General features: G+C 45.5%; 1 protein-coding gene across 5 annotated transcripts in view; it reads left to right on the top strand.

Moving 5' to 3' along the window:
- Positions 1-13,186, top strand: part of GPALPP1 (GPALPP motifs containing 1) — a 37,695-nt gene that overhangs the window by 12,230 nt on the left and 12,279 nt on the right. For 3 of the 5 annotated variants that reach the window (XM_077811743.1, XM_077811736.1, XM_077811751.1), the window contains one exon: positions 4,297-4,394. In XM_077811743.1, the coding sequence (XP_077667869.1) occupies positions 4,297-4,394 (98 nt within the window). Of the gene's footprint in view, positions 1-4,285; positions 4,395-13,186 lie in introns of all 5 variants that reach the window. The other 2 variants (XM_077811730.1, XM_077811723.1) reach the window with 1 other exon arrangement.

Below are 13,186 nucleotides of genomic sequence, written 5' to 3'. Positions count from 1 at the left end.
TTAGCCCCAAATGTACAAATTTTGAAGAAATTAAGCCTCAGAAAAATAGGATTGGAAAAGAGAGTGCATTTTCAACCATAATAATAGCTATGGCTTGAAAAATCCAGTGACTAATGGGGAAACTCTCAGGCAAGTAGGGGGTCCTCGATGCATCGATTTTTTGCATAACTTAAAATTTCATTTTAAAAAATATTGTTTCCTGCCCTTATATTTCTAAAAATAATCTTCTGCATATGTGCAAAAAGTAAACAGCAGCCCTGTTTTCTGCCTGAGTCTGTAGAAAAACAGCAAAGCTGTGCCAAACAGAAGAGCGTATTAACAAGATTTCACTCAGATTCGCACTTGCTGTTCGAGATGATCTGGGCAGCCAGGAAGCTGTCAAAAATCATGTCCGCTCCATGCTGCTGAGGAAAGCCCTGAGCATCAGCAGCAGCAGAGTTCTTCATACAGAAGACACCACAGAAATGGAGGCTGTGGGACGTGTAGAATATTGAAAACCATTTTCCTACCCACTCCTTGGAACAGCCTACAAGGTGGGAGGGGGTAGAGTAGCGGAGGCCTGCCCCTCTCTCTGGCTTTGTCGACATGGGGAAGTTTTATGGGTTATACAGGTATAACCCCCAGCATAGATACCTACTCTGGACTATGAGGGAACATCTGCACTGCAGCTGGGGTGTGATTCTCAGCACGGGTAGACAGACTCATGCTAACTCTGCCTCAGCTAGCGTGCTAAAAATTGCAGAGCAGACACTGCAGCATGGGCAGCAGCTAGGGCTAACCACCCAAGCTTGGACTAAGGGCTTCGGCAGGCTTGGACTCAGGCAGCTAGCCCAAGCCGCTGTCAGTGTGGCAACATCCCCGTGACTTAGTGTGCTAGATCTGCCTGAGCTAGCACAGGTCTGTCTACCCGCACTCACAATCACACTCCGGCTACAGTGTCGTAGCCAGAGTAGCTTTCTCTTGTTTGGCGGACACCCCTCCCCGAGCAACGTAAGCTAAACCGAGAAAGGCACTCTTCCGCCAAAATAAGGGGTACCGCCAGTATAGATGTGTTTGTTTTAAATTCACACTTCGGTTATACCAAAAAGCCTTCCTTTGTGGAGACTGCCTTAGTCGTGAGAAAGCAGAAGAGAAGCCAAAAAGCTGCTTCTCTCTTCCAGCAGCTAGATGGGGGTGGAGCTTCACATTTAGCAGACACTTGTAAGCCAGAGGCTGCAATGAAAGATGGAGCTCTCTAGCTAAGGGCAGTGCCACAGTAGAATTATCGGCACCCTTCCCCTCCTAGCACTCCTGCTACAGCAGGCTGGCTTCTAGGGGGAGGATTGCCCCTGAACCTTGCAGGTGCCCCCTGTTTACACATACGCCCCTTGTTCTATCTCCTTTTTGTTAGTAGATGTAATCCTCTGACTATAGGTCTGGTACGATTTTGTTTGTTTTGCTTGAAGTCTTGGCAATAGCATCACTGCTGCAAGGCTTGATTGATTAGATTATACCAGATTTAATAAAAGCATAATTCAATGGCACTGGGGCTCATTTCCTCTGTTCCTAAAATCTTATGTTTAGGGTTTCAGCCAGCCATCTGCAGGAGTTAGGAAGGTATTATTTTTCCCCCCAGTGTCTTCTGGGTTGTGGGTTTTTTTTTGTTTTTTTAAATCTCCTTTGAAGCATCAGGAATGGCCACAACTGGAGATGGGACATTGGGTGTGGGGGGCCAGGACTCTGAAGTGTCACTGAGCATTTTCTCTCAGGTGCTTGGCTGGCTGGCTCTTACTAACATGTTGAGGGTCTAACGCAGAGATGGTCCCATGGGCCACATCAGGCCTGTGGGACCGGCCCGCGGGAGTGGCTTGCCCGGCCCCTGAGCTCCCCTCCCCTCCCACACTGTCCCCCCTCTCCCGCAGCCACCTCCCAGGCTTTCCAATAAGCCTGTCCTTCCGCTGCGACATGGTAAGGGGGGGGGGGTCCTGCGGGGCAGTCAGGGGACGGAGGTTCGGAGGGGGGGCGGTCAGGAGACAGGGAGCAGGGGGGGTGGATAGGGGGTGGGGTCTCAGGAGGGGGCAGTCAGGGGACAAGGAGTGGGGGGGGCTGGATGGGTTGAGAGGGCCTGTCAGGGGGTGGAGGTGTGGATAGAGGTCGGGGCAGTCAGGGGACAGGGGGGGTTGGATAGGGGGTGGGGTCCTGGAGCGGGGGGACGGTTAGGGGCGGGGGGTCCCGGGACAAGGAGCCGGGGAGTTCTGAGGGGGACAGTCAGGGGATGGGAAGTGGGAGGGGGCGGGGGGGTAGGGGCAGGCTGTTTCCAGAGGCACAGCCTTCCCTACCCGATCCTCCATACTGTTTCGCAACCCCGATGTGGCCCTTGGGCCGAAAAGTTTGCCCACCCCTGGTCTTATGCATAGACCCTGACTCCGTAGGTGCTTTGGGACTCAAGCACCCATGGAAAAAAAAGCTAGTGGGTGCTCAGTTCCCAGGAGTCAGAGCTTCAGTGTGGAATGTGATGAGTTCTGTGCTGCTAACAACTTCTGCTCTTGGGGCAGGCAGTTTGTTTATAAACAGAGACAGGGTGATTACAATAACAAAAGGCTTGTCATTACATTAAGGATCCTCAGATGATCCTGAAGACATTCCCAGGCACTCCAGTTAAAAGATAGGAAACAAAGGGGAGGAATAAATGGTCCATTTTCAGAATGGAGAGAAGTAAATAGTGGTGTCCCCCAAGGGGCTTGTACTGGTCTGGGATCAGTGCTGTTCAGCATATTCATAAATGCTCTGCAAAAAGGGGTAAACAGTGAGGTGACAAAGTTTGCAGATGATACAAAATTATTCAAGATAAGTCCAAAACAGTCTGCAAAGAGTTACAAGGGATCTCACAAAACTGGGTGATTTGGTAACAAAATGGCAGATGAAATTCAATGTTAAATGCAAAATAATGCACATGGCAAAATAGAAACCCAACAATACATAAAAAATGATGGTGCATAAATCAAGAGACACATCTTGGAGTCATTTGCTGTACTCTGGAAGCACTATCTTTCCAGAGTACTGCCAATTCATAAGAATCCTTTTCACTGTGCCTGTATCATTCTGAACTGTGGAATGCTCATTTTCCTGCTTCAGAAGACTTAAAACTTATCTCCAGTCATCAATGGGACAGATACAACTGAATAATGTAGCTGTCCTTAATGTGCAATTCAGTAATAACAGGGAACCTAGATGTAAATAAGATTGCTGACAGTTTCATCCAGAAAGCTCCAGTGAGACATAATGTCTTTAAACTGGGATGTTAGTGAAGACAGCTTGAAGGTGATTGCAATGATCTTAATATATTGTAATTCATTATAATGTAATTATGTAGTTCATAATAATTTAATCATTATTCAAATAGTAAAGATACCAATGATAGACCTATTCAATAACTAGAATAAAGAAATGTGTAAATATGCTGAAAATAGCCTTCTCCCAAAACTGGCAGAGCACCCCCCCACACACTCTCTCTGTCTCTCTCTCTCTGTTTTTCTTCAAAAGCACCCACAGGCAAAAACAGTCAGCACCTATGGTCTAACGGATCATCATATGCAGGGTCAGGAAGGAATTCCCCCTCCCCCCCCCCGGGTCAGACTGTCAGTGATGTTGGGGGTTTGCACCTTGTGCGAGTCATTTGACAGGATTATCTGGGTATATCTCATTTAATCATTTCCCTGCCATAAAAGGGGCCTCAAGCAGTGGTGCACCTCAGTCCCTCCTGTTCTCTGCCTGTGGCACATAATAGTCTAAGGATCCTCTAGTCTAATTTTGGTTGTTGAGTTTAGTGTGTGGGTGCTGGGTAATGTTGTTGGCCTGTGAATATACAGGAGGTCAGACTTGGTGATTTGCTGGTCCCTTCTGGCCTTAAACTTTAATGAGCTATTTTTGATTGCACAAAAACGTGGATAGTGGAGGTCATATTGATAAGCAGATGGAACGTATTTAATAAAGACAGTACCTGCTTGTGGTTTGTTTGGTTTTTTTTTAAGTGATAACTTTAAAAATCTGGAACATGGAGATGGAAGTGTGATTTTTCAAGTTGATATCCCCCTTGTGTATGTAATACATAGAAAGATGAAAATGTATGACTATCAATGAAAATGTGACTTTACAAGAGAATACACATTCAACTTTACCACTTTACTGAACTGTTCAAATATTGATTCTTGCTGCAAACAATAAAAAGTTGTTACTTAAATGTGCTTTTCATGCTGATTCTTTTTTTTAATTAGGGAAAGGAAATAATTCTTTTTTTTTCTTTGAGGCCTGTTATAGGTCCAGCTTTGCCACCTGGTTTTAGGAAGCCTACACAGTATACTGAAGATAACAGCTGTTCCATAGGATCTTCTATTTCTTCAGAATTCCATACCCAGGTTTGTAAAAACTGAAATGGCACTGATCTATCTTGTATTTATAGTGCATTGGCATCTGAAGGATTCTAACTGATGACCTGATCCAAAGCCCACTGAAATAACTTTTTAATACAGTAGATCTTGCTTTCCACCTACAGAGCAAGACAAATCCCTGTCCTGTAGAGTTTATGGTCTAAAATATCTGGCTCATTTTGGGTGCCATTGCAGTATAAACAATCAATGATAATCAAGTAGCTTCTGAACTGTAACTGCAGAATCCTGTCTGAAAGGGATTGTGCAGAGGAAAAGTAAGTTTCTCTGCCCACCTTTTCATTTATCTTGTGCTTGAGCATGCTAGGCACTTCAAAGAATTTAGAAAAGAAATAATCCCTGCCCTGTAGAGTTTACAGTCTAAGTTCACTTATCTAACAAGTGAGTTGGAAGAAAACATCAAGACAGGGAGTTGGTGAGGAGCAAGAGGATAAAAGTAAGGAGCTGGCCAAAGGAGAGGAAATGTGAGGTTTGGGGGAAAGGAGGGATGAGGGTGCAAACAGCAGGTGTTATAAAATGGTGTCAAACTTCTTATTCTTTACCACAAAGTCTGCTCTTTCTTGGTTTTGCTGGAGGATGGGTGTTTGTAGACAGAATTAAATAAAAAAGCCAAGCCTGTGGACTTGTAGTCAAACAAACGTCACCTCACTTTCTCTTCTGGTATGATAGTCTCTCCCCTAGAGGGTATTGTGGCACAGTTCAAACAAGCTTCCCTTCCCAGGACCCAAAATGCAAGTAAATCCCAAATAGATGGTATTCACTTCCCTGGCTCTGGGAGAGAGACAGCCGGATGGTCAGCATGGCTAGCCTGGCTTGATGGGTTCTAAACTACATTCCCAGAAGTCTGGGACAGTGCCCATTGACAGTTGAGTAGTGAGGGATACAGCAAATTCCCAACCAACCCACACCTGGAAACTTCACTCTTGCACTGTGAACAGAGGCAGTAATCTGGGGCTGCTTCCCAAACTACCATCTGTCCCTGAACTCCTGCAGTGGCTGGAGAGAAATCCTGAAAGTTGATTAGTGCTGGGCTCAGATGATTCTCATACTAGATATAAAGAGCTGGTAGACTAGTTAATATGAGATCTCACACTTATTTTGAAGGAGAGGGGTGTTGAATATTTAACAATGACAGTTTCTCCAAAGTGTTCATTTTATATTGAGCTTAAACGCCACAGTTTTAAACATGTCTAAAATCTCATCTCTGCATCTGATGAAGTGAGCTGTAGCTCACAAAAGCTTATGCTCAAATAAATTGGTTAGTCTCTAAGGTGCCATTGGTACTCCTTTTCTTTTTGCATATCTTCTCAGTTGCTCTTGTCTTTTGTGATATGTCAGTGGTTCTATGTAGATGGGGCCTGAATTGTATGTTTTTAAAAAAGTAAAAAAAAAAATTGATATACCTTTACATGCCTCCTTTATCTATCCTAAGGAAGTAAAAATTGGGCACAAGCGCTCCCCCTCATCCTCTGCATGTCATCTTCAATTACTGGTCAGATCATGGTGTGCTTTAGGATGGGAAATGGTCATTTTTCTTCCCATTTACTCTCCTCCCTATTTGAGATTTTTTTCAAAATTCTGCTCTCCATTACTCCCTCCCGTTGCCCTTCGTGTCTTTCCTTTCTCACTACTACCTCTGAATGCCTAACTCACACTGGTATGTGACTTAGCAGGGAGCCCTGCTCCAAGGTAATATATACTGGTAGGGAAGGTGTAAAATATGTGACAGAATTGTTGCCAAATGTTCAGTGTCATAACACACGTAATTGTTTCAGGTAAACGTTAGCATATGTTTGTACCAACTTTTCCTTATTCTGTTGTTCTGAAGTGTTTCAATTTTCAGTGCAAGACCCCAGCCTACTAGAGTGTAAGTGCTGTTCTGAAACCAAGCTTTTTTTATTAGCACTTTGTACTGTGACCATTCTGCTACCTCCTACAGCGCGTATTGTCACAATTTATAATGAAGAATGATAGTCTGCTGTTTAAAAATATTCCTAACTGCAAATAATGATTAAGCAGTTTGTCATATTGACAAATGTCTGGTTGCAGAGATATCAAAATTTGGCTGTTTCTACATTTCAAACAAAGTATAAAAATTCCTCCATTGTTAAATAGGGACCTCCAGATCATGTGTCAAGTAAAGTGTTTGTAACAAAGAAACTTAATTTATTGCAGAGATTTTTTCTAGTTTCAACAGGTAAAAATTTTTATAATCTTTTCGTGTGTTAGCTGGGATGATGCGATTTGTTCCTATGACACTTATTGCACAGTTGTAGAGGGTATGCATTTTCTACATTAAAATAACTTTTTTTACTATTCAGTTTGGCAAGAGGAGGTTTTTGTTATCTGTAGAGACAGCTTATTCTGTCGACTCTTCATTGTAATTGTGTATTGAATTATCTCACAATATCTGTGTATTTTTTAGATTTGTTTAAGTGCATGTATTTGGGGACAGGAGGTAGGAGTGTGTTAAACTTAACATTAATGAGCAAGGAAACAAGATGGACTTCGATTAAAACCTAGCAGAGTTTCTTTATCTTTCATCTTCAAAGCGCTTATGATAACTTGTGAAATCTTTTAAACTTTTGTTCCAGATTTTTTTTTCTAGCCTCTTTGGCCACATCCTGAGAAACAACAAAATACCACAGTGGTAGTTTATTCAATACTTACAGTTTAAAATCAGTGAAAAAGCTTTAGGGTAAAAAGAGAAGAGATAATACCATTACATGCACACACTATTAGGGTTATGAAAGGATAATCATCCTTGTCCTCTTCAGCCTTTCAACTCCATTGGATGCAGGTAGTCACAACATACTTTTCAACTCTTCCCTTGTTTCATGACTCTATACCTCACTCTCTCTCTCGCTAACTTTTGGAGTGTTGCTTCAGTTTTTCCACCTCTTCCTGCTCCCACTAGTGGTCAGTTTCCAACAGGGTTTTATCCTTGGCCATTCTTTCTCTCTGTGTGCTATAGACCAGGGTGGCCCCATCCAGGATTATGGTCTCAAATGGCCACCTTCTTCGAGTAGTGGCCCTATGATTGCTCCACTGTAGGTGTGCTTGCATCCCCGTGCTGCTGATCGGAGAACTTTCGGTAGCCATGTCCGTTAGGTCAGTACATGTGCTGTCTCTCCTTGTGCCCTGCGATGAGACTAGTCAGTGCACACACGCTAACCCTGCTCAGTTCCTTCTCAACCACCCCTGGCTCAAGATGTAGCTATTTGCAGTCCACTACAACAATTGCTTTCGTTTTTGCATTTACATAGTTAGTACTTAGTGTAGTAATTTTTCCCCTTAATTTTCTCAATTTTTTTTAAAATTTTTTTCCCCATTCCCGCCCTCCCCCGTTGTGGACCCTTCCCCCAATGGGGTATGCCCAGTTCACTGGTCTTCAAGAAGTGCCTCTCTTGCAAAGAGGTGATCCCTACCTCAGACAAGTACTCCCAGTTCATTTGCTGCTTTGTGGAAGGCCACATTCAACAAAAGGATGATCTCTGCCAACAATTCAGGTCCCACTCTCATAAGGATAGAAAGCCCAGACAGAAGATTTTCATGGAGGCAGCTCTCTGACCCTTTCTGGCCCTCCGCCACAAGTCACCTGGCAGATGTGAGTCTTCGCTACAGCCCTCAACATCTAAAGGTTGCAGGTCAAAGAAAGGTTTCAGAGTAACAGCCGTGTTAGTCTGTATTCGCAAAAAGAAAAGGAGTACTTGTGGCACCTTAGAGACTAACCAATTTATTTGAGCATGAGCTTTCGTGAGCTACAGCTCACTTCATCAGATGCATACCGTGGAAACTGCAGCAGACTTTATATACAAAGAAACAAGCTGCTAATCCCTCTCACGAATCGTCGAAGCAGGAAGTCCACCACAGTGAGCCCTGAGAGAGCCACAAGCGCTCTCCGGCATGCTCAGTACTATCAGCAGCAAGACTATCCCAGTCCAGTACCCATGGCTCATGGAAGTTCGCAGTGGCTGGTAGAGTTGAGAAGCCTATGGACCCGATGGGCAGAGGCACTGAGTCACGAGGACAGGAATAAGCACTCTGCTACAAAGGCATTGCCGGTTCAAAAGTCTACATCGATACCAACATCAACACCTCATCCAGCACCAGAGCAGCCAGTACAGACAAGATCCCCATCTTCCCCAGTACTGCCAGTGGCAGCCAGTCAGTCAGTCCCACCAGAATTCCAACATTCTAGGGACCTCCATGTATCTGATGTACCAGAGCCTCTTCTTGGTACCAGCACCTTTGCACTGAGTCTTTGCCCAGCACAGGAGTCCTCCCCACTCCCCCGCCGTCTAGTGAGGGCTCAGATAGCAAACCCAAGGAGGTAGCATCACAGTACTCCTCCCAGGCTCCTTACGGAGTTCAATATCAACAGGACCCTCGAGCATACCTTCAGATGGCCCCACCATCTTGGCATGGGCACCACCACGCTCTCTGCCACCACAGTGGCCATACTGGGACCCTTGGGCTGCCTATCGCCAGCATGCCTTTTGAGCTTCTGGCCCCACTTGAGAACCCTCGAGATGCACCCCTTTAGCTGCAGTGTCCAGAGCTTCAGAACCTCCAGAAGAAATTGTGGAAGAACAGGAGGGCAGTGCTGAGAAAGAAGTGACCCCAAGGACCAGATCCTCCTCCCCAGATGAGGCAGTCATGCCTCCCCCACTGTCTCTGGCTGGGGACTTTAGTCTCTTCCAGGATCTAGCAAAGAGAGTGGCAGACATGCTCCAAATACTGCTGGAAGAAGTCACGGACACCCACCATCATCTCCTGGACATACTCCGTTCATCCTAGTTTTCAAAGATTGCCCTATTAACAAGGCCATTCGGTACCTGGCAAGAATCATTTGGCAAACCCCAGCATTGGTGGCACCTACCTGCAAGCGACCGGACAAAAAATATGTCCCAGCAAGGGAGACTGAATTCCTCTTCTCCCACCCTCCACCTAAGTCCATTGTGGAGGACACTATTACAGAGGCTCCCCGGGTTACACAAGACCCAACTTACGCAAATTTGCACTTACGGAAAAAGTTCCATAAGCTAGAAAGAGGAATGGGGTGGTTTGTTTGTTTTTTGCGTAACATTCGGGTATACGTTTCTGACTTACGCAAAATTTTAGTTACGCAAGGCTTTCCAGAACGGAACGATTGTGTAAATCGGGGAGCATCTGTAGTTCCTGTGTCCATCAACACAGAAGAGGTCCCCTCCCTACGATAGTGACTGGAAGCATTTGAATGTCTTTGGAAGGAAGGTGAACTCCTCAGCCATTCTTCAGTTTCAAATTGCCAATTACCAAGTCCTGACAGAAAAATACGACTACATAAATTATTCAAAACTGAACGATTTTATTGAGCAGCTGCCTGAGTCACATTTCAACCAATTTAAGATCATTATCCAGGAGGGACAGTTAGTAGAAAGACAATGCTACAATCTGTCTTCAATGCAACCAACACAGTGGCCAAGTCCTTCTCCACCGTGGTGGTGATGCCATGGGTGTCATGGCTCCATCTGTGGGGATTCCCGAAGGAGGTACAATCAACTGTTGGAGACCTTCCCTTTGAATGCACTAAGCTCTTAGTGGAAAAGACTCATGCCTCTCTTCACACCTTGAAGATTCTTGGACCACTCTCTGTTCATGGGCATCTACATGCCAGGACAAAAGAGGAAGTGTAGTCTGCAGCCCCAGAACAAACCACGCATCTCCCAATACCTACCTCAATATTACTGCAAGCCACAGAGGAAGAAAAACGAATTTTCAAGATGTAAACCATCTGGCCCACAATCTGTCTCATCCTAGCAGTCTACATCCAAGCACCAATTTTGATGTGTTGGTTGAGGTGTCAATAGACCACTTCCTCCAACTGCTACAGCCATTGGTTGACATTTGGCCACTGGTTGACAATGTTATGCAGCACCTGGAAACACACAGTATTGGACCAATGTATCCTAGAGATCATTCGCAGTGGGTACTCTATCCATTTTACATCCCTGCCCTCTCCAACACCCTTCCGTGTCCCTTTTCAGTGAACCTTCTCATGAGAGTTTACTATGCCAAGAGATTAATAGTCTCCTCCGGTTAGAAGCCATAGAAGCAGTACCTCAACATCTATGAGGCAAAGGATTCTACTCTTGATATTTCCTAATTCTCAATAGGAAGAGAGGTTGGAGATCCATAATAGACTGCAGAGTTCTCAACAAGATTGTCAAAGCTCAAAAATTCGAGATCACTCTAGCAATGATCATCCCAATGTTGGAATAGGACGATTGGTTTTCAGCCCTTGACTTTCAGAATGCCTACTTCTGTATCGCAATCTTACCCTCTCACAGATGATTTCTCAGATTCACTCTAGGACAAGACACTACCAGTAAAGGCTATTCCCTTTCGGGCTATCATTGGCCCTGAGAATATTTTCCAACGTTCTCTCAGTAGTGGCCACACGCTTATGCTCCCAGGGGATCACAATTTACTGTTATCTGGATGATTGTCTTCTCAGAGCCCTATCCCTCCAAGAGGCTCACTGAGTCACTAAAGCTGCAATGCACTTGTTCACAGAACTGGGCCTACAGATCACCAGCCAAAAGTCAACCCTTGTTCCAGTGCAAAACCTGGAATTCATAGGTGCCAACCTCGACCCATTACAGGCCAGATCTCTTCTACCTCAACACAGATTTCTCTCCCTGGCCACACTCAGAGACCATACAAAGCAGCCCACAAATATCAGCCAAACACTCCCTCCAACTCTTGGGGCAAATGGCTGCGAGCACAGCTGTAATACCACCTGGAGGCATTGCATGGGAAGTCTCGCATATGTGGTTCAGTTCAGTTTACAGACCAAACAGGGACAGACTAGACAAACCCCTGTCACTACCCACCAGGATCAAGAACTCCTTAGAGTGGTGGAAAGACACAGGCAACGTTGGAAAAGCGACCCCCTTCTCACAACTTTCCCCCCACGCCTCCCGGACACATCGCTCAGAGAGTGGGGTTCACATTTAAATGACCTCACAACACAAGGCACGTGGTTACCCACAAAGATAGCCCTTTACATGAAGCTCCTTGAGCTAAAGGCGGTCAGGAATGCCTGTGCCCACTTCGTCCCACTGATGAAAGGATCGCACACAAGAGTCTTAACAGGCAACATAGCCTGTATGTACTAAATAAATTGACCAGGGGGAGCCAGTTCACCTTCCCTCTGTGCAGAGGCAATGAGACTGTGGAACTGATGCGTCTTCCACGAAGTCACACTGTCAGCAGCTTACCTCCTAGGCGCACAACTCTCGATAGCAGACAGTCTCAGTCGGGAATTCCCACAGAGCCACAAGTAGGAGCAAGACCCAGAAATACTTCACACTCTATTAGGGTGGTGGGGGACACTGACCATAGGTCTGTTTGTCACTTACCTGAACAAGAAATGCCCACGCTACTGCTCCAGAGCTGGAATAGGATAACATTTTCTGGGCGATGCTCTCCTCCTCCCTTGGGACTGGGACCTTCTCTCTGCCTTTCCTCCTTTTCCCGTACTGTCCTGCTGAAAATAAAAAAAAAGAGATGGAGCACATCATACTGATCATCCTACCTGGCCAAGACAGACTTGGTATTCTTACCTGTCATAGCTTCCAGTGTGCTCATTGATCCCTCTCCCAGCCACTCTACCTCCTCTCAGAGAGCAGAGGATATTCCCCAGGCTGAGGTGTAGGGTTTCTTCGCTTTGAGGCATGGCTCCTTCTTGGTTCCAACACCTAGAAAGCTCCTGCTCCAAGGAGGTACAAGAGGTATTATTACACAGTAAAAAGTCCTCAACATGACATACTTACCAGCAAAAATGGTTCAGGTTTCGGAGTCGGTGTACTTCCCAACAAATATCCCTGACATCTTCCACATCTCTTAGCCTAGGCACTGGCCCTAAAAAGATCAGGACTATCTCTAAGCTCTCAGATAGTTGCACCTAGCAGCTAGAACAGCCTTCCACCAACTAGTAGAGGGATACTCAGTACTATCACACCCAACCACGAAAAGGTTCCTCAACAGTATAGTAAACCTCTTCCTGCAGCCGTGACTTCCTACGCGCACACCTAAACCCTAGCCTTCTACCTGGATAGGACAAAGGTTTCCCCCTCCTATGTCATCTTCAGCTCCACAATACAGTCATCTGTAACTGACCCAACTCCAAAGACCCAACCTGCTAATAAGGATAGTGCATGGGAGTTACCTGCAGTGGAGCACCCATACGAACACCACTCAAAGAAGTTACTCATCTTGTGCAGTAATGATGGTTCTTCAAGATGTGTTCCCCGTGGGTGCTCCACAAACCACCCTCCTCCCCTGTACTCCAGGGTTCTTGTCTATGACTCTGCGGTAGAAAAGGAACTGAGGGGGGTTAGCCCACATCTGCTGTCTGATCGACACTACTACTGAAGTTCTCCAATCAGCAATGCAGGGAGGCAAGCACACCTGCAGTGGAGAACCCATAGTGACACACATCTCGAAGAACCCGCCTTACTGCACAAGGTGAGTAACTTATTTTACACTGAAATGTGGTGTTTTTTTCTCTCCACTCTCTTCTGCCACTGCCTCATCCACTGTTTGGAAGCCCACCTGTCAACTTAAACTCAGCATGCCAAAACCATCTCATACCCAAATAAATCCCTCCTTTCCTTTCTCCATCATATTAGATAATTCTACAGTTGTGTCAGTTTTGTGGGCCCACAACCTCATTGTCCTCCTACTCTCTTGCCTTCTGTGATGCAGCAGGGAGA

This window comes from Eretmochelys imbricata, chromosome 1, assembly GCF_965152235.1.
Source record: "Eretmochelys imbricata isolate rEreImb1 chromosome 1, rEreImb1.hap1, whole genome shotgun sequence".
Classification (NCBI taxonomy): Eukaryota; Metazoa; Chordata; order Testudines; family Cheloniidae; genus Eretmochelys; species Eretmochelys imbricata.
The sequence above is the reverse complement of the archived record's forward strand: the minus strand, read 5'-3'. Positions and strand labels throughout refer to the sequence as shown.